The following is a 21,872-nucleotide window of genomic DNA, read 5'->3' as shown; positions in this document are numbered from 1 at the left end:
CGTAGCTTTGATTTGCATTTCTCTAATAATTAATGATGTTGAGCATTGTTTCATGTGCCTACTGGCCATTTTCCATGGAGCTGCCTGTCTTCTATCCTCAGCATATGCAGGGCACTCAAGTATTTGTTGAATAGGAAAAATGTACATGTAATTGAGATAGGGCTTTTGTGTTTATAGAGCAGTCTTGGATCAAAACTAAGGCCAGATTGTTTATATTACATGCATTTTCTGTTTTTACTCTTTTACAAAGAGTAAAATCTCTTTGAAAGTCCAACCAGGGAAATCCAAGGGAAATTTTTTTTTATCAGTTTGGATGAACAAGGTGAGCTCTGATAATTGGAATGAGAGAATTCCAAAAGAAAAAGTGAAACTTATGAGGATCAAGTCTAGCAGTTAGGCAGCTTGGCATTTTAAAAACTTGGCTTATATAAGGATGCCTTTTAAAGGAAGAAGTTCTTTTATATATATCCAAGAATATATCCTAGGATCCTAGTCCGAGAAACCTTGCATTAAAGGTTGAATGCACAGAGGTTACTTGAAAAAGGAAACAAAAAAGTGGTTACTTGATACTAGCATTGTGTTAAGTCAGAAGTAGGCCAGGAGTTCCTACTGTGGTGCAATGGATTGGCAGTATCTCTGGAGTCCTGCGATATAGGTTCCATCCCTGGCTGTCACAGTGGGTTAAGGATTCAGCATTGCCTCAGCTCTGGTGTAGGTCACAACTGTGGCAGGGATCTTATCCCTGGCCTAGGAACTCCACATGCTGTGGGGTGGCTAAAAAAGAGAAAAAAGTACACCATTGAAATAGTGTGGCAGTATTATTATTTTTGGATTATCTGTATGAAAATAATATTTATAAGTTCTCAGATTCTTTTTTGTTGTTGTTTGTTTTTGGCTGTGCCCATGGCACACAAATTCCTGGGCCAGTGACTGAACCTGTGCCACAATGACAGTGCTGGATCCTTAACTGTTCAGATCTTTAACCAGTAAGCTACCAGGGACCTCCCAGTTTCGATTCTTGAGAGTATATCTCTAGATCTTTATAGATTAGGCAGACCCCATTTTGAAAAAATATGAGTAGTTTACCTTTTCCATCAGGAGATCCAGTGCTGACTCTTGAAAAAAAAATTTTTAGTAAGTACCTAGCATTTCATAATCTGTTTGCCTGGTGTGAGGAGAAACTAGGAAAAGAAAAACTCCATTCTCCCTCACCTTCAAGATGTCCTCACAGATTTCCCAACTGAGATATCATTTGCGTTAAACTATCCTTTTTGGGATGCAACTACGACCAGCCATGGTTGTTAACCAGTTGTCATTTACCTTATGATCAGATGCTTTAATGGTAAGTCAGACTTTATTTCTGCTTCAGAAAATGGAAATTTTGTATGAGGAAACCTTAGACCTTTGAGAGAATAGCATTCTTGAATAAGTGGGAGATTCTGATAAGGCAGCTTCCAGGAAAGAGGTTCTTGGGGTCAGGGAAGAGGAGGAAGGTGTCAAAGAAACTGTTACTTTTCAGTTTTGCCTGGAACTTAGGTATTATTCATTTGTTGCACCAATGTTGTGGTTGACAGTGCCTGAATGGGGGTTTCAGAGCAACTTCAGAAGTCCGTCAACTTTAGCCTACATGTTTTCCATTCCATGCTAACTCCAGCACATTTTCACCTGGTGATGTGGCATATCCTCTCAGGAAGAAAAAGAAGACCATTCCTAATACGCCTGGAGTCCAGCTCAGATCATTCTGGGATAAGCCTCTTCTTATTGGCTCCTTTCTTGTAACCCCCTCATTCTCCTTCGCAGTATTTTGCATTAAGTCCACCTAGCAGGTTCTCAGTACTTGGCAGTTCTTCTAAGAGAGTGAAAGGAAATAGTTTGGAGACTTGGACCACAGTTTCTGCTCTTTTACTACCTACTTCTATTTTGCCTCTTTTCTCTCACTTTAAACAACTCTCCCTTTTTACTAGAGTGTTAGCACAGAAGAAAGAATGGCTGGTAAGGGGTGGGAAAGAAGAAGGATAATCTTTGATATTTCCTTGGGAGAAATACTGTTAACTTAGCAACTGTCTGACACTCAATATATACTTGTTAGATTTTTGTTTGCAACCCATAGCTTAAATATCTTGAACAAACAAAAATTGAAAACGCAGGATCAGGGCATTAAAGCTCAGATAATACTCTATCGTGCAAAATTCTCATATCCACGTTTTAACCTTCTATCAAGACATCTTTCGTCTTTTTATCAGGCAAGCTAGTAGCAACTCTTCTTCCCTTCCTACTGGGCATTGAGGTTTTCAGACTCCTCCCTACTTTACTAGTGTTCTTTGGTTGTAGATGTTGCAAACTCTATCTCAGGGTCTTTTCTTCAACGATTCCCGAAGTCCTGGTGCTCTCTAAGCCCACAGCACTTTTGAGGAGGAGGAAGATCTCAGATTCATTTGACGGGCTCCTAAAGCCTTGGGGGCTGCGGAACCTCACTTGGGTGGGGCTGGGGCTGGGCGCGGCAGGGCGGGGCCGGCGAAAAGCCCAATTGAAAAGGTGGAAGGTTCAGTTGAGAAAGCCCCGCGGGCAAAGGTTTCACAGTTTTCACGAAGGCTTCGTGCGCGACGCTGAGGGAATTGGGGTGCCTCCCTCCTGCCTCGCCACTCTTGATTCTGGAAGCTTCAGTAGGCTTTTCTTGGTTGTTGACTCCCGGAAAGGCAGCGGCTTCAGCTCCAGGGGCGGGTCCCAAGGGTCTTGTCGCAGCTCCGGGGCCGTTTGGCCTCCTGGTGTTGGGGGAGGGGCGAGGGTGGTGCTGCTCGCGCCTCCTTTTGCGCTTGCGCGGCGGGCTCCGAGCGGGTAGGAGCGCGTGCGCGATGACGTGGACGTCCGGTGCGCGCGCAGACTCTTCAGCTGGAGCGGACACACGGTGTGCGAACCGAACAGAATAACCCGCCCCCAGCGGGATGTGAAGGACTCCGGGTGAGGCCGGCCACGCCCCGCACGGTAACTCTCGGGCCTGGGTGGAGGGCGTCTCCTTAGTACTGGCCCAATTGGAGTTTTCCAAGAGTTTGAAGCTCTTGAGTGTTTTTACGGCGTGAGAAGCGGTCAGCTGAGCGATCTTCGCACGCCGCGGCCAGGCCCGGCCTTGCGCGGGGCTGCCTTTGGCGCGCGCCTATGGTCCTCTGAGCGAGGCTGCGCATGTCACCTCGCGCGCGTCCCCGGCCTCACTTCCGCGTAGCGCAGCGAACTAGCTGGGAACATCGACGCCAGCAAGAGCGGCCACGAGGCGGGCGGGGTGAGAAGCGCCCATGGCGCGGCCCTGCCCTCGCGTGCGTGGGGTGCTGCACCGCATGGTACGATCCGCGTGACGCCTTCCAGCCCCGCGCCGGGCTGTAGTTCGAGAGCTGTGCTTCTGTGCTTTACCTTTGAGAGCTCAGGTCTTGGGGTTCCTAAACTCCGAGGGAATCGGTGCTGACCTCGCTTTTCTAAGGAGCTGTGTGCTTCGTTTTGACACCTGTACAAAACCCCTCATTTAGTATGTAATTTTGGGGCAAGTTGTTTGAGGCGAGATCGCGAGTTTAATAAAGAAGGAGGGCAAGGAAGTGAGCTGTAAAGGAGAGGGAACTTGGTAAACAAAGGGCTGGTGGTTCTTAAGTGCAGAAATGAGGGCGGGGAAAACAGGTGGGGAGAGCAGGTGTTATTTTCTTTAAACCTCTGTGGGGCAGCCTTTGGCTGGTTCTGTGTGGCTTCCTGCTTCTGTTAAATTATCAAGTAGGAGTCCTCTTTCAGTGGTAGATGGGTCTGGGACATAAATCTCTTGGAAGCATCAGTAACCAAAGTTGAGGAATCTGTGTCCGAAGAGTGTGGAGAAGTTAGGGATTAGTTCAAACTGGGTTGATAATGGGAAGTGATAGTGTCTTGCTCTGAAGGTTTTTACTTTATCTTCGGAACTCTGGAGATGCCTCCTTTTGGCGAGGGTATTAGCGGGGAGCGTGCTGGAGGTCTGAAAAGGGCGGGGGGAGCGGTTACTGATGGCAGCGTAAATAACCAAAAGTACTCTCCTTCTGAGGGAAGACCACTCTCCCAGGGTTCGCGTCGCCAAGGCAGACACGTGGATCAAAAGAACTCTCGAGCCCACCCGTGCGCTGCCTGTGTATGTTGTAAAGTTCCTCGGGCTTTTGCAGCAGAGTCGCTGACAAACACTGCCTGCTCTGCTTCTTTGGGCACGACGCCGCGGCTAGGCTGCAGAGAAACTGCCTGAAGGTGGCGTGGCGGCTCCTGGGAAAGGGGGCAGGCCTGAGAGGGCCGGGTTGCTGGTTCTGTAGTCTCCACGGTAACAGAATGCGACTGGATCCTGCCGAGCGATCCGCGGGTTCCGGCCGGCGGCACGTGATCTGTCGGGACTGCTCTTCCCCGGAAGAGCTTTCCTTGCGGCATTTTTTCACGTGGTTTTTGGCTAGCTGGCCTCTGCAGTTGAAAAGCGGTAATGTGGGCCCCAATAGTCGAGGACGACTGTTCTTCTCCGTGACTGGTCGGAGGCTTTTTCACTCCAAGGGTAGGAAGTGAGCGCTAGTGCTTTTTGCTGCCATAGGGTTATGTCTCCAGCTGTTGTACGAGGTGAGTGGGTTGGGTGTACTATGCAGAAAACACATGGCTGGGATTTGAGGAAATTCCTAGGTTACCTTGCCATACTTGGTCCAAGGCAGAGTGGCTTATTGATTGCTGTCCATTTCTGCCATAAAAAGTTAGTTATTCACATTCTCCATATACAACTCTTAGGGACCTGAGAGCTTGCTCGAGTTGCAGTTAAGGGATCATTCCCAGGAGTAGTATTTGGGGAGAGAAAGGAGTGGAGGGTGTATCATCTTAGGTAGGTGCAACTCTGTGCCTTAAAACCTAAAGCATTTCGGGTAACATTTTGAAATCTACCTTTCAAATTTGGAGTTGTGGTGATGATAAAGTTTCCAGGGTATAGTCTGGTCCAAAGTAAGTGCTTCCTAATAAAACAGCAAATACCATTTAATTATTAACTTAATTTAATGACTATTAAAAACCAATATTTGGCTATTTTTACTGTCTTTTTATCATTTACTAGCATATTTTCTGATTATTTTAATATCCAGACTATACTTTTTAAAAGATTTTTCAAATTTCTGGGCCAGTTGTATATTGGTGAGTACTGAAATTCGACTGAACCTATTTCACAAAAGTTTCAGAAATGTAATTTAACCATGCTATTGTAGTGAAATTATATTAAGGAACAAACTGACATTTTTGTGCCTACCATACAGCTGTGCATTTGTTATGTGAAAAGTTATGGTTATTTTTAGCAACTTGAGAAACATTCAGTTTAAGTTGACCAGCATTTGAATATTTTGTGTTTTTCAAGTAATGGTATTGATTTGGAATTTTAATTTGGTGTACTTTTTTTTTTAGTCTAGTACTTGAATCGTTGAATTAGGTAACTACCTAGTAAACTAACCAGTGTATTGTGTAAGTTGTATGAGGGTCATGGCTTTAGTAGTTAAACATTTCCCAGAGAGGTCATTGGTGAAAAGACATTCAGAATAGGGACTCTGAAATTGTAACAGTTTACTTATGGAATTGACCACATTTCCTGAAAACTTTCTCTGTGAATTTGCATTTGTTTGTATGTGAACGCCTGCATCTTGTGATTTTGACATTTTCAGAATCTTTCTACCCTCAACTAAACTTATTTCCTTGGGTCATTATTATAGTTACCTTATGTGGATGAATGCTTGATCTTGAAAAGCTGAACTGAGAGCTTTTTGAGTGTTAAGTTTTATCTATGTATCAAAATTTTAGTATTTGTAGAGAGCCACATTGATAGTATATTTAGAATCTTGGTGGAAGATTTATTGCTCTGTGAGTAGCTCACCTCTTCTGAGGGTACATTTGATTTTTGCAATTTGTTAAAGTTATCTTAGACTTTGGAGTGGTATTTGTGTCTCTGAAACAGCTGAATTTTCTTAATTGATTATCCTTTCTTTGGAAAATCCAATTCAGTATTCCAAAAGCATAGGCATATTGCTTATAGTGCAGTGAAATATGTGCTTGAATATTGTTGTGAAGTAAAATTTTATTCCTTGTTTGTAAATCAGTAACAACGTATGGCTCAAGATAGGGATTGTTTTGGTCATAAGTTAGGTTTTTGGTTTTATGTATTTTGATCAACTCGTGGAATAACTTGGCTGGAGGGTGGAAAAAAACCTTATGTAAATTATAAGCTTGAAAGTTCTAACTTTTTTGTCTTAATACACATTTCCACATTCATCTGTGTACAGAGTTCAAATTGGAAATCTGACTCTTCTGCCTTTTTTTTTGTTTAGACAAAAGAAAAATTTGAAATGTGTATAAATACCATAAGCACAAAGTTTACTTATTTGACACTAAACTGTATTTCTCTCAGTAGACTGTGATATTTCATAGATTAGCCTTTTTTTGGCTGTTCCTGTGGCATGTGGAAATTCCTGGGCCAGGGATTGAACCCTTGCCATAGCAGTGACCTGAACTACTTAAGTGACAGTGATGGATCCTTAACCCACTGTGCCACAAGGGACCTCCCTCATAGATTAATTTTTAAAAGATAGTGGTGGTTTTGTTTTTGCCATACCTGTGGCATGTGAAAGTTTCTGGGCCAGGAGTGGGACTCATGCCACGACAGTGATCCATGCCACCGTAGTGACAATGCCAGATCCTTAGCCTGCTGAGCCACACAGAGACTCCTCATAGGTATTACTTAAACTTGTTAGTTTTAGGAAACCAATAAACTTAATTGCATCAAAGCTGAGGATGCTTTTGAAAAGAATCACCCTAAATTTTATCTGTCTCAAAAATAAACTTCAAATCAGAGGAGAGATTCTGTTTTCACCTTTCCTTGGTATTAAGTACTTCAGTGTTAGAAAGTTGGTTCCTATTTTTATATCTAGCAATAATAAGAAACATTAGCAACCTTTTTTTGGGGGGTGCTCTTCTGAGGCATACATAAGTTCTGGGGCCAGGGAGCAGACTCCAGTCACAACAGTTACAATGCTGGATCCTTAACCTGCTGAGCCACCAGGGAACTCCTAGCTATCCTCCTTTGAAGTCTTGATTTTTAAAATATTATCCTCAGGCTGATGAATAGTTTAAGTTTTGGAACTCTCCCCTCTTTTGGTGGGCACAGTGTTTTGTGGCCAGACCTGTAAGAAGAAGTAAAATTCAGATTAGATGCTTTTGCTGCTTGTTAGAAGCTCTAATGAAAAATAAAATTAGACTTAATTAAAATGAGGAGCACCAATAAGTGGCTCAATTGGATTTGTCAAAATTATTGACCCACTTCAGTGGGAGGAGTGATGTAGCATTTTCCTTTTTTTGTATAAAAGCTAATCAGAGATGATAGCTTTATATCTTATAGAATATTTAGATAATTTATATTAGCACATCACTTCATTTGAATGTAACACCCTGAGATTTTGTTGAAACGTGATTCACATAACATAAAATTCATCATTTTAAAGGATACATATAAGTTGTTTTTAGTTCTTGAACACTTCCATCACCCCCCAAAGAAACCCCATACACATTAGCAATTGTCCCAGTTATTCCTCTCCCTGTTCACTGGCAACCACTGATTTTCTTTCTGCATAGATTTGCCTATTCTGGACATTTCGTATAAATGGAATCATACTGTATATGGTGTTTTTTGTTTTAACTTTAATGAATTAACTAATTTAGTTTTAACTATTTATTTATTTATTTATTTATTTTGTCTTTTTGCTGTTTCTTGGGCCGCTCCCGCGGCATATGGAGGTTCCCAGGCTAGTGGTCAAATCGGAGCTGTAGCCTCCGGCCTATGCCAGAGCCACAGCAACGTGGGATCCAAGCCGCGTCTGCGACCTACACCACAGCTCACGGCAACGCCGGGTCATTAACCCACTGAGCAAGGGCAGGGACCGAACCCGCAACCTCATGGTTCCTAGTCGGATTCATTAACCACTGTGCCACAGCCACGACGGGAACTCCCTAACTTTATTTTTTGAATAGATTGTATGTTCTCAAGATACAAAGTTTACAAAGTGTCAGAGTATGTATTTTGCCAGCTATTCCATTTTCCTTTCATAAAGCCAGTACTACCTGTTCCTTCTCTATCTTTACAGATAGTCTGTGTCAAGCAAATACATACATTTTTCTCTTTCTTTGACTTTTTCTTTTTAATTTTTATTAAAGTATAATTGATTTACAATGTTTCTTCAATTTCTGTTGTACAGCAAAGTGACCTAATCACAGTTTCCTGTGCTGTATGGTAGGGCCCCATTGCCCATCTATTCCAAATATAACAGTTTGTATCCAGGAACCCTGAACTGCCTGTCCATTGCACTCCTTCCCCTCTGCCCCCTGGCAACCACAGGTCTGCTCTCCTTGGCTGTGATCTGTATATTTTGTAGATAGGATCATCTGTGCCATATTTTAGGTTCCACATATAAGTGATATCATGTATTCTTTTTTTTCTTTCTGGCTTACTTCATTCTAGTTCCATCCATGTTGCTGTTGGTGGCATTAGTTTACTTTTTTTTATGGCTGAGTAGTATTCCATGGAATGTGTGTACATCTTCTTAATACATTCATCTGTTGGTGGATATTTAGGTTGTTTCCATGTTTTGCCTATTGTGAATAGCACTGCAACGAACATAGGGGGGTGCGTGTATCTTTTTCAATGAAAGTTTTGTTTGTTTGTTTTGTCTTTTTAGGGCGGCACCCATGGCATATGGAAGTTCCCAGGCTAGGGGTCAAGTCGGAACTGAAGCTGCTAGTTTATGCCACAGTCACAGCAACATGGGATCTGGGTTATGTCTGTGACCTACACCATAGCTCACTGCAACGACGGATCCTTAACCCACTGAGTAAAGCCAGGGATCAAACCCGCATACTTATGGATACTAGTCGGGTTCATTACCACTGAGCCATGACAGGAACTCCCGAGTTTTTCTTTTTAAAATTTTTTTTGAAACATGTAGCATAATCTTCCACTCTTTTGAACATCATACTTTCAATATATATCTTGTAGGAGTTCACGTCGTGGCGCAGCGGAAACAAATCTGATTAGGAACCATGAGGTTGTGGATTCAATCCCTGGCCTCAATCAGTGGGTTAACAATCCTGGCATTGCCATGAGCTGTGGTGTAGGTCACAGATGTGGCTCGGATCTGGCATTGCTGTGGCTGTGGCGTAGGCCGGCAGCTGCAGCTCTGATTAGACCCCTAGCCTGGGAACCTCCATGTGCTGTGGGCGTGGCCCTAAAAAGACAAAAGACAAATATATATATAGATATATCTATATATATATCTAGTAGATAATTTTGTAGGAGTCCATAAGTTTATAATTCTCTTTTCCAGCTGCAGAATATTCCACTCAGTAGTTGTACTGCCTTTTATTAATCACAGTTAAAGAACTGTTGATTCATGGGATGTATACATTTGTACTTTAGATATTTTCATGTTACCCTCTGAGATTCTGTCATGTTATACTCTTAGTAATTGGTTAGATGAAAATGCTGGTTGTCATGCACCCTTTTGTACATTTCTGCCAAACTTGAATTTTTGTCATTCTGAGAGGGTAAAAAAGTGTTTTAGGATAGCTTTAATTTTTTTCTATTCTGAGACTATGTACGTATTCATAAACCATTTGCTCTTCCTAACCTTTGCCCATTTTTCTGTTAGTTTTTTTGTTTTGTTTTTTTTTTTCTTTTAAAGGGCCACACCTGTGGCAAACAGAAGTTCCCAGGCTAGGGGTTGAATTGGAGCTACAGCTGCTGGCCTATGCCACAGCCATAGCAGTGCCAGATCAGAGCTGCGTCTGTGACCTAAACCACAGCTCACGGCAACACTGGATGGTTAATCCACTGAGTGGGGCCAGAGATAAAAACCCTTATCCTCATGGATACTGGTTGGGTTCCTGCTGAGCCACAGCAGGAACTCCTAAAGACACCCCCCCCCTTTTTTTTTGTCTTTTTACCTTTTCTAGGGCTGCTCCTGCACCATATGGAGGTTCCCAGGCTAGGGGTCTAATCAGAGCTGTAGCCGCCAGCCTATGTCAGAGCCACAGCAACTCGGGATCCAAGCCAAGTCTGCAACCTACACAACAGCTCGTGGCAATGCCGGATCCTTGACCCACTGAGCAAGGCCAGGGATCAAATTTGCAACCTCATGGTTCCCAGTCGGATTTGTTAACCACTGCACCACGACGGGAACTCTGAAGATCCCTTTTTATATTAGGGAAATGAGTTTTTTTCGGTGGTGGTGGAGAGGTTGCACCCCTGGCATGTGGACGTTCTTGGGCCAGGGATTGAACCTGAGCCACAGCAACAACTCAGCCTCTGCAGTAACAATGCCATATCCTTAACCAGCTGTGCCACAGAGGAACTTTGGGAAATGAGTTCTTTGTGATACAAGTTGCAAATATCTTTTTCCAGTTAGTCATTTTTATTTATCTTTATTTATTTTTTTAGGGCCGGTGGGTGCAGCATATGGAGGCTCCCAGGCTAGGGGTTGAACCTGGAGCTGTAGCCTCTGGCCTATGCCACAGCTACAACAATGCCAGATCTGAGCCGCATCTGTGACCTACACCACACCTCATGGCAACGCCGTATCCTTAACCCACTGAGACAGGCCAGGGATGGAACCCGCAACCTAATGGTTCCTAGTCGGATTTGTTTCTGCTGTGCCACGACAGGAACTCCGTTAGTCATTTTTTAAAAAAATTTTACTTGGATGGTTTTTGCCAAATTAAAAACAAATTTACATGATGTCAAATTTATCAAAAATTTTGTTGTCTCACTGACTTCTGGGTTTTGTGTCCTACTTATTGTCAGAACTCTTGGAAATCCCATTGTGGCTCAGCAGTAATGAACTTGGCTAATACCTGTAAGGATTCGGGTTTGATCCCCGGCCCCACTCAGTGGGTTAAGGATCGGTGTTGCTGTGAGCTTCATTGTAGGTCACAGATGCACCTCAGATCTGGCATTGCTGCGGCTGTGGTGTAGGCGAGCAGTTTCACCTCTAGCCTGGGAACTTCCATATGCTGTAGATATGGCCCTTAAAAAAAAAAAAAAAAAAAAAAAGCTTTTCTAAATATACCTTTAAAGAAAAAATTACACTGAGACTTGGGAGTGAGGCAGGGGGATTTAAATTTTTGGTCCATCTGGAATTTTTTTCATTGTAAGGTCTGATATATGAAAACAGCTGTTTGTTTTCCAGTAAGTTCTGGTGATTTGTCATGGTTTCTTTAAATGTGTATACTAACAAATTAAGTAGCATTTTACTTATATATGAACTCTTGTCAGTACCATAATAAAATAACAGTTTTGTACAGTGACAACATAGAAATGTATTAATTTTTACTCAACCCAGCAGAACTTGCTATGTAGTGGAATCCTCTGGCAAATTCATAAAGTATTGGAATCTTTTTAAAATGCAGACAGCCTTCCATTTTTTCTTTCTTTTTTTTTTTTTTTTTTTTTTTTTTCAGGGCTGCACCCGCAGCTTATGGAGATTCCCAGGCCCTAGGGGTCGAATCAGAGCTATAGCCATGGTCTGTGGCACAGCCACAACAATGCCAGATCTGAGCTGTGTCTGCATCCTACAGCACAGCTCACGGCAATGCCAGATCCTTAACCCACTGAGTGAGGCCAGGGATTGAACCTGTGTCCTCATGGATACTAGTCAGATTCGTTTCTGCTGAGCCACGACTGGAACTCCCAGACCTCCTTCCAGTTTAATTTCCTTAAATGTGTATACTTTTATATTTTCATGTAGTTTTCTAAAGTGAATATGCACTTTTGTTTTTCTTTGAAATTATGCTGAATTATTGGAGAATTAGGGATATGAGTAATTTAACCAAATAGGTTAAAATTAACTTTTAAAAAGATAATCAGATATTCCAGAATGAATATCCATATAGTGATTGAGAGAAAGAAGAATTTAGAGCTATATTTCAAGGATAACAATCATTCTTGTATTTCCTTTATCAAAGTTAAGTGTTCACTTGATTAAAGGGTTTTTTTCTTGTTGTTGTTGTTGCTTGTTTTTTAGGCTGTGGAGGCCATTGTGATTATGTGGTAACTACAGTTATCTTACTACTGAGTTTCCCACTGGAATCATGGAGGAGAAACAGCAGATTATATTGGCTAATCAAGATGGTGGGACAGTGGCAGGAGCAGCACCTACCTTCTTTGTCATCCTAAAACAGCCAGGAAATGGCAAAACTGATCAAGGAATTTTGGTTACTAATCGGGATGCCTGTGCTTTGGCTAGCAGTGTGTCATCACCAGGAAAGTCTAAAGGAAAGATTTGCCTTCCAGCTGATTGTACTGTAGGAGGAATCACTGTCACCTTGGATAACAATAGTATGTGGAATGAATTCTATCATCGAAGCACAGAGATGATTCTGACCAAGCAGGGAAGACGCATGTTTCCTTACTGTCGTTACTGGATAACAGGTTTAGATGCAAATATGAAGTATATTCTCGTCATGGATATATCTCCTGTGGATAACCATCGTTATAAATGGAATGGTCGCTGGTGGGAGCCCAGTGGGAAGGCTGAGCCCCATGTTTTGGGGCGGGTTTTTATTCATCCAGAATCTCCCTCCACAGGTCATTATTGGATGCATCAACCAGTATCTTTCTATAAACTCAAACTTACCAACAATACACTGGACCAAGAGGGGCATATCATATTGCACTCTATGCATCGCTACCTGCCAAGGCTTCATTTGGTGCCTGCAGAAAAGGCTACTGAAGTGATACAATTAAATGGCCCTGGTGTCCACACTTTTACCTTCCCACAGACTGAATTCTTTGCAGTGACAGCTTATCAAAACATTCAGATTACCCAGTTGAAAATAGATTACAATCCATTTGCCAAAGGATTCCGGGATGATGGGTTGAATAATAAGCCCCAAAGAGATGGAAAGCAAAAGATCAACTCTGACCAAGAAGGGAATGGTGTTCCTGGTTCTCCTGGTCAACGGGCCCGTCTTACAGAAGGTGAGGGATCAGAGATACAGCTAACTGATTCGGATCCTTTGTCCAGGGGTCATGAAACATCAGGCAAGGGTTTGGAGAAGCCTTCCCTTAGTATAAAACGAGACTTTCTTGGTTTCATGGATATTGATTCATCACTTGGTGAAGCTCCTCAGTTGAAGCAAGAGGTTTCTGAAAGGTAGGTAGCAGTTTTTCTGTTCTTAAAGATTAAAGAGAGATTTTGAATTTAACATACTGATTGTATGTACTGGTCACTTAAGACATTGATAAATGTAAAGCATATAAAATATACCGCAATTGCTGTTACATTCTCTGAAGTGACTGTTCTTTTGTCTGTAACAGTTCACGGTCCAGAATTGTAGGCAAATTAGATGACTTATCAAATGGGGATCGTGGATTTAGAATTTAGATTTAGACTTTTTAACTCACACATGACTGTTTGTTGTTAATGTATATTGACAACTTTTTTTTTTATATTGAAGTATAGTTGATGTATTTTATATATGTAGATAACTCTTGATTAATTGAAGGAGGGAACGAATGACTTCCTAAATCATAACTGAAACAGAACTTATCCAAATGAGGCACAGAAGGGATTTAAAGTAAACTTATAGCTAGTATTTAAGAATTTACTGCCCTATGCAATCCTAATCCATAAATTACCTGACTAAAAAATAAGCTGAAGGTTATTACATGTTAAAATAATATGCTGTACTGTTGTTTTTATTTATTTATCTGTTTGTTTATGTGTGATATTTTATTTCATTTTTTTGGCTGCATCCACGCAAGTTCCCAGTCTGGGGAGCAAACCCTACCACAATAGTGACCTGAGCCACAGCAGTGTCAATGCCAGATCCTTAACCACTAGGGAAGTTGTGCTTTTTAAATTTGAACTTGTTATTTTTATTTTTTTTATAAAATTCTTAATTTTTAAATTTTATTTTATTTTTCTCTTTTTACAACTGTTCCTGTGGCATAAGTTCCCAGGCTAGAGGTTGAATCAGAGCTGCAGCAAAGCCTGTGCCACAGCCACAGCAGCACTGGATCCACGCCACATCTGTGACCTCTGCTGCAGCTTGCAGCAACACTGGATCCTTAAACCGCTGAGCGAGGCCAGGGTTCGAACCCAGATCCTCATGGAGAGTATGATGGGTTCTTAACTGTCTGAGCCACAGTGGGAACTCCTAAAGACTTTATTTATTTAAAAATTTTTTTTTATTTTCATTTTTGGCCACCCGTTGACATATGGAGTGCCTGAGCCAGGGATCAGATCGGAGCCACAGTCTTGACCTAAGCGGCAGCTGTGGCATCGCCAGATCCTTAACCCACTGTCCATGCTGGGGATTGAACCTGTGTTGTAGTGCTCCCAAGATGCAGTTGATCCTATTGTACCACAGTGGTAGCTCCAACTTTTTAAAAAAATTTTTTAAATTATAGTTGATATACAATGTTCTGTCAATTTCTGCTGTTTAGCAAAGTGACCCAGTTATAATATATATACATTCTTCTTCTCATATTATCTTTTATCATGTTCTGTCACAAGAGATTGGATATAGTTCTATGTGCTATACAGCAAGACCTCATTGCTTATCCATTCCAAATGTAATAGTTTTTGTATGCTAACCCCAAACTCCCAGTCAGTTCGATTCCCTCTCCCTCTCCCCCTTGGCAGCCACAAGTCTGTTCTCCATGTCTGTGACAGTCTTTCTTTTCTTTTTTTTGTTTGTTTTTTTGCCTTTTCTAGGGCCGCTCCCTCGGCACATGGAGATTCCCAGGCTAGGGGTCTAATTGGAGCTGTTGCATCAGAGCCACAGCAATGCCAGATCCGAGCCAAGTCTGCAACCTACGCTACAGCTCACGGCAATGCCGGATCCTTAACCCCCTGAGCAAGGCCAGGGATCAAACCTGCAACCTCATTGTTCCTAGTCGGATTCGTTAACCACTGCGCCACGATGGGAACTCCGAGACTGTTTCTGTTCTGTAGGTGGGTTCATCTGTGCCTTTTTTTTTTTTGTCTTTTTAGGGCCGCACACATGGCATATGGAAGTTCGCAGGCGAGGGGTCAAATTGGAGCTGTAACTGCCAGCCTACACCACAGCCATGGCAACACCAGATCTGAGCCAAGTCTGTGACCTACAACACAGCTCACAGCAGTGCTGGATCCTTAATCCACTGAGTGAGGCCAGGGATCAAACCCTCATTCTCATGGATACTAATCAGATTTGTTACTACTGAGCCACAACGGGAGCTACTTTGCCATATTTTAGATTGCACATATAAGTGATATCATATGGTATTTGTCTTTCTAAGCTCCTTCACTTAGCATGTGAATCTATGGTTGCATCTTTGTTGCTACAAATGGCATTATTTTCTCCTTTTTTATGGCTGAGTAGTATTCCATTGTGTATATGTACCACGTCTTAATCCAGTCATTTGTCAATGGACATTTAGATTGTTTCCATGTCTTAGCTGTTGTGAATGGTGCTGCAGTGGACATAGGGGTGTATGTATCTTTTTTTGCTATTTCTTGGGCTGCTCCCGCAGCATATGGAGGTTCCCAGGCTAGGGGTCCAATTGGAGCTGTAGCCACCGGCCTACACCAGAGCCACAGCAACTCGGGATCCGAGCGCATCTGCAACCTACACCACAGCTCACGGAAACACCGGATCGTTAATCCACTGAACAAGGGCAGGGACCAAACCCGCAACCTCATGGTTCCTAGTTGGATTCGTTAACCACTGCGCCACGACAGGAACTCCCCGTATGTATCTTTTTGAATGAAAGTTTTGCTAAAGACTTTATTTTTTTTAGAGCAGGTTTAGGTTTGCAGCAAAATTGAGAGGAAAGTAGAGATTTCCCATACAGCCTTTGCCCCTACACATGCATAGCCACTTGCATTAACAACACCCTCCACCTGAGTGCTACATTGTTACAATTGATAAATCTATATTAATGCATCATAATCGTCCAAAGTTTATAGATTACATAGATTTGCTCTTGCTGTTGTACATTTTGTGGGTTTGGACAACTGTGTAGTGATGTGTATCTGCCATCATAGTATCATACAGAGTATTTTCATTGCCCTAAAAATCCTCTGTGCTCCCCTTGTTACCGGAATGCCCCCTGATCACCTCTGGTCTTTTTATTATCTCCATAGCTTTGCCTTGACCAAAATGTCATATGTTTGGACCCATGCAGTATGTAGCCTTTCAGATTGGCTTCTTTAAAATATGTATATAAGATTCCTTCATGTCTTTTCATGGTTTGATAGCACATTTTTTTTTAGTGCTGAGTAATCTTTCATTGTCTGGTTGTACCAGTTCATTTATTCATTCACTTGCTGAAGGACATCTTGGTTCCTTCCCAGTTTTGGCAGTTATGAATAAAGCTGCCATAAACATCGGTGTCTAATCTTCAGTTTATTTGGGTAGGTGCCAAGGAGCATGATTGCTAGATTGTATGGTAACAGTATGTTTAGATATATGAGAAACTGCAGAATCTCCAAAGTAGATGTACCATTTTGCATTCCCAGCAGCAGTGAATGAGAGTTCTTTTTTTTTTTTTTTTTTTTTTTTTTTTCTTTCTTTTTTGGCTTCACGCATTTTCTGGGTTTTGGCCTTTCTAATAAATATGTAGTATTATCTCGTTTAAATTTACCTCTCACTAATAACATGATGTGATGCATCTTTTTATATGCTTATTTACCATCTATGTATATTCTTTGCTGTCTCTTAAGGTCTTTGACCCATTTTCTAATCAGATTGTTTTTTAGTTGTCTTACTAGTTCTTCTTATATCAGATGTCTTTTGCAAATATTTTCTCAGTTTGTGGCTTGTCTTATTCTTTTGATCTTGTCTTTCACAAAGCAGAAGTTCAGCCTATCAGTGATTTCTTTCATGGGTTATCCCTTTGGTGTTTTGTTTTTTCCTTTTAGGGCTGTACCCATATATGCATATGGAAGTTCCCAGGCTAGCGGTCAAGTTGGAGCTGTAGCTGCTGGCCTACACCACAACCACAGCAACACCAGATCTGAGCCCCATCTTTGACCTGCACCACAGCTCACAGCAACACTGGATCCTTAACCCACTGAGTGAGGCCAGGGATTGAACCCTCAACCTCATGGTTCCTAGTTGGATTCGTTTGTGCTGCTCCACAACAGGAACTCCCATGCCTTTGGTTTTGTATCTAAAAAGTTATTGCCATATTTAAGGTCTTGTAGGTTTTCCTTCAGTTAACTTTTAGGATCCTTACAGTTTAATGTTTGATATTTTGGTTTATGATCCATTTTGAATTAGTTTATGTGAAGGTTGGAAGGTCTATGTCTAGATTCAGCTTTTTTCTTGTCCTGCTGTTTCAGCACCAATTATTGAGCAGACTCTCTTTGCTGTGTTGTACTGTCCTTGCTCCTTTTTCAGAGATCAATTGACTGTGAGTCTATTTCTGGGCTCTGCAGTCTAGTCCACTGGCCTATTTGTCTATTCTTTGAACAGTACTACACTGTTTTGATTACAGTAGCTTTATAAGTAAGTCATGGACTTGGGTAGGGTCAGCTGTCTTTGTTCTTCTCCTTGAATATTGTATTGGATTTTCTGGGTCTTTCTTGTCCATGTAGACTTAAGAATCAGCTCATCAGTATCCACAAAATAACTTGATGGGATTTGATTGTGGTTGCATTTGATCTGTAGATCAAATTGGGAAAAACTGACGTCTTAACTGTATTGAATCTTCCTATTCATGAACATGAATACTGCTTCATTTATTTAATGTTTTTCATCAGATTCTTGTCATTTTCCCCATATAGATCTTGTGCATGTTTGATTTATAACCAAGTATTTTGCTTTTTGGGGGGTGATGTAATTAAATGGTATTGTGTTTTTAACTTCAAATTCCACTTGTTCATTGTTGGTATATTGGAAGGCAAGTTGCCTTTTGTACTTTGATGCTACATTCTACATCCTTGCTGTAATCATTCCCTAGTCCCGGAAGTTTTCTTGTGGATTCTTTTGGGTTTTCTATTTTGATTATCATGTCATTTCAGAGTGAAGTGTTGGTTCTTTCCCCCAAATCTGTATTCCTGTTACTTTCTTTTCTTCTTTATTTCATTAGCTAGGACTTCCTGTATGATATTGAAAAGGAGTGATTAGAGGAGACATCCTTGCTTTGTTTCTGATTTTCAGTGGCAGAGTTTCTAATTTCTCACCATTAATTAAGTGCAATGTTTGCTTTAGGTTTTTGTAGATACTCTTTTTTTTTTTTTTTTTGTCTTTTTAGGGTCACACCCATGGCATATGGAGGTTCCCAGGCTAGGGGGCATTGGCCTATGTCACACCCACAGTAATGTGGGATCCGAGCTGTATCTGTGACCCACTGAGTGAGGCCAGAGATTGAACCTGTGTCCTCATGGATGCTAGTCAGATTCGATTCTGCTGAACCATGATGGGAACTCTGTAGATATTCTTAATCAAGTTGAGGAAGTTCCCTTCTATTCCCAGCTTACTGAGAGTTTTAATCATGAATGGATGTTAGATTTTGTCAAATACTTTTTCTGAATCTGTTGTTATGGTGTAATTTTTTTTTCCTTTTTGGTTTATTGATGTGAAGGATTACATTGATTTTTTTTTCTTTTTTTAATAAAGTTGGTTAAACATTAACTTTTTTTTTTTTTTTTTTTTTTTGCTTTTTAGGGTCACACCTGTGGCATAGGGAGGTTCCCAGGCTAGGGGTCGAATTGGAGCTACAGCTGCCAGCCTGTGCCACAGCCATAGCAACACAGGATCTGTCTACACCTACACCACAGCTCACAGCCATGCCAGATCCTTAACTCACTGAGCAAGGCCAGGGATCAAACTCGAAACCTCATGGTTCCTAGTTGGATTCATTTCTGCTGCGACATGACAGGAACTGCAACATTAATTGGTTTTTGAATTTTGAACCAACCTTGAATACTTGGGATATTCCGTATGGTCTTGGTGTATAATTCTTTATATATGGTTTTTTATTTGCTCTTATTTTATTGAGTATTTTGCATTTATGTTCTTGAGTGATGATTTGTTGTTGTAATGTCTTTGTCTGGTTTTGGTATTAGGGTAATGTTGGCCTCATAGAATGAGTTAGCAGGTATTCCCTTTGCTCCATCTTCTGAAAGAGATTGTAGAGAATTGGTATAATTTCTTTTCTGTTTGGGAAAATTCACCAGGGAACTCGTCTGGGCCTGGTGCTTTCTGTTTTGGAAGGTTATTAGTTATAGACTCAATTTCTTTAGTAAAATAGGCCTATTTTGATTGTTTATTTCTTCTTGTGTGAGTTTGGAGCATTGTGTTTTGCAAGAAATTGGCTCATTTCACCTAGGTCATCAAATTTGTTGCCATAAAATTGTTCATATATTCTTTTATTATCCTTTTGATGTTCATGGGATCTGTAATCATATCCCTCTTTTCATTTCTGCTAGTAGGAACTTGTGTCTTCTATCTTTTTTCCTTAGCCTGGCTAGAGACTTACTGAATTTATTGATCTCTTCAAAGATCAGTTAAAAAAACAAAAAATTTTTTTAAATCAACTTTTCATTTCATTGGTTTTTCTCTATTGATTTTTTGTTTTCAATTTCATTGATTTCTGTCATGATTCTTTTTTTTTTTTTTTTTGTCTTTTTTAGGGCCGCACCCGCAGCATATGGAGGTTCCCAGGCTAGGGGTATAATTGGAGCTGTAGCTGCTGGCCTACACCACAGCCACAGCAACGCCAGATCTGAGCTGCCTCCGTGACCCACACCACAGCTCATGGCAACACCGGATCCTCAACCCACTGAGCTAGGCCAGAGATAGAACCCTCAACCTCATGGTTCCTAGTCGGATTCGTTTCTGCTGTGCCACAACGGAAACTTCCTGTCATGATTTTTACTATTTCTTTTCTTCTGTTCACTTGGGATTTAATTTGTTCTTCTTTTTCCAATTTCCTAAGGTGGGAACTTAGGATTGATTTTAGACCTTCCTTCTTCTGTAATATATGCATTCAATGCTGTATTTCTTTCTAAGCACTGCTTTCTCTGCACCCCACAAATTTTTCTAAGTTGTATTTTCACTTAGTTTAGAATATTTAGTAATTTCTTTTGAGATTTCTTCGACCCATATGTTATTTAGAAATGTGTTGTTTAATCACTTACTGTGGGATTTTTGATATTTCTCTGTCAGTGATTACTAGTTTAATTCCATTGTAGTCTTTTAAATATTTTAAGATGTGTTTTATGATCCAGAATGTGGTTTAGCCTGACAGAATGCTTTATGTGAGCTTGATAAGAATGTGTTTTGTGCTGTTGTTGGATGACGTCTGTACATGTCAATTATATCCAGTCGATTGGTGATGTCATTTAATTCAACTATGTCCTTACTGATTTTTCTACCTGCTGCATCTGTCCATTTCTGATAGAGGATGTTTCAGTCTGACTCTATAATGGTAGATGCATCTGTTTCTCCTTGCATTTCTTTTAGTTTTTCCCTCATGTAGGTCGATACTCTGTTTTAGGGCCATATATGTTAAGGATTGTTATATCCTTATAGAGAATTGACCCTATATTATTATGTAATGCCCTGCTTTATCCCCTATTAATTTCCATAATTTGAAGTCTGCTCTGTCTGAAATTAAAATACTGACTCCTGCTTTTTTTGGTTAATGTGAGCATGGTGTATTTTTTCCATCCATTTATTTTTTAATCTCTATTCATCTGTATTTAAAGTGGGTTTTGTAGTTAGTATATAGTTAGTTAGGTCTTGTTTTTTGATCCATTCTGTCAATCTTTGTCCTTTTCTGGTTTGTTTGTTTGGCGGTGCCCCAGGGCATGTGGAAGTTCCCGCATCAGGGATTGATTTCATGCCACAGCAGCGACCTGAGCTGCTACAGTGACAGCACTGGATCCATGAGACACAAGAGGACTCTTATTTGTAGGCTTTTTTTTTTTTTTTCTTTTTAGGGCCACACCCACAGTGTATGGAAGTTCCCACTAGGGGTTGAATCACAGATGTAGCTGCCAACCTACACCAGAGCCATAGCAATGTGGGATCCGAACCATGTCTGTGACCTGCACCATAGCTCACAGAGATGCCAGATCCTTAACCCACTGGGTGAGGCCAGGAATCGAAGCCTCATCCTCAGGGATACCATTTGGGTTCATTACTGCTGAGCCACAGCAGGAACTCCCTACTTGTAGACTTTTTTGTGTGTGTGTGTGTGTGTGTCTTTCGTCTTTTCAGGGACGCACCCGAGGCCTATGGAGGTTCTCAGGCTAGGGGTCTAATCGGAGTTGTAGCCGCTTGCCTACACCACAGCTACAGCAACGCTGGATCCGAGCCTCGTCGGCGACCTACACCACAGCTCATGGCAACACGGGATCCTTAACCCACTGAGCGAGGGCCAGGATCAAACCCGCAACCTCATGGTTCCCAGTTGGATTTGTTAACCACTGAGCCACGACGGGAACTCCTTGTAGACTTTTTAATGATGGACTTATGACTGGGGTGAGGTGGTATCTCATTGTAGTTTTGCTCTGCATTTCTCTAATAATAATTAGCAATGTTGAGCATCTTTTTATTTGCCTGTTGGCCTTCTGTCTATATTTGGAGAAATGTCTATTTAAGTCTTCTGCCCATTTTTTGATTGGTTGTTTATTTTTTGTTACTGAGTTGTATGAGCTGTTTGTATGTTTTAGAAATTAAGCCTTTGTTGGCTGCATCATTTGCAAATATTTTCTCCCAGTCTGCATGTTGTCACTGTCATTTTTTTATGCTTTCCTTTGTGATGTAAAAGCTTTTAAGTTTTTAAAATTATTTATTTTTAAATTACTCAATGAATTTATTGCATT

The 21,872-nt window shown here is 41.2% G+C and overlaps 1 protein-coding gene and 1 pseudogene across 1 annotated transcript in view; one reads left to right on the top strand and one right to left on the bottom strand.

The window, feature by feature from the left end:
• LOC110259510 overlaps positions 1 to 4,416 on the bottom strand; it is a 46,084-nt pseudogene extending 41,668 nt beyond the window's left edge.
• The window catches only part of MGA (MGA, MAX dimerization protein), a 106,790-nt gene continuing 87,758 nt past the window's right edge, over positions 2,841 to 21,872 (top strand). The window contains 2 exon segments of the mRNA XM_021097378.1: positions 2,841 to 2,982; positions 12,069 to 13,199. Coding sequence (XP_020953037.1) covers positions 12,136 to 13,199 — 1,064 coding nt within the window. The 5' untranslated portion in view covers positions 2,841 to 2,982; positions 12,069 to 12,135.

Source organism: Sus scrofa, chromosome 1 (assembly GCF_000003025.6).
Source record: "Sus scrofa isolate TJ Tabasco breed Duroc chromosome 1, Sscrofa11.1, whole genome shotgun sequence".
Classification (NCBI taxonomy): domain Eukaryota; kingdom Metazoa; phylum Chordata; class Mammalia; order Artiodactyla; family Suidae; genus Sus; species Sus scrofa.
The sequence above is the reverse complement of the archived record's forward strand: the minus strand, read 5'-3'. Positions and strand labels throughout refer to the sequence as shown.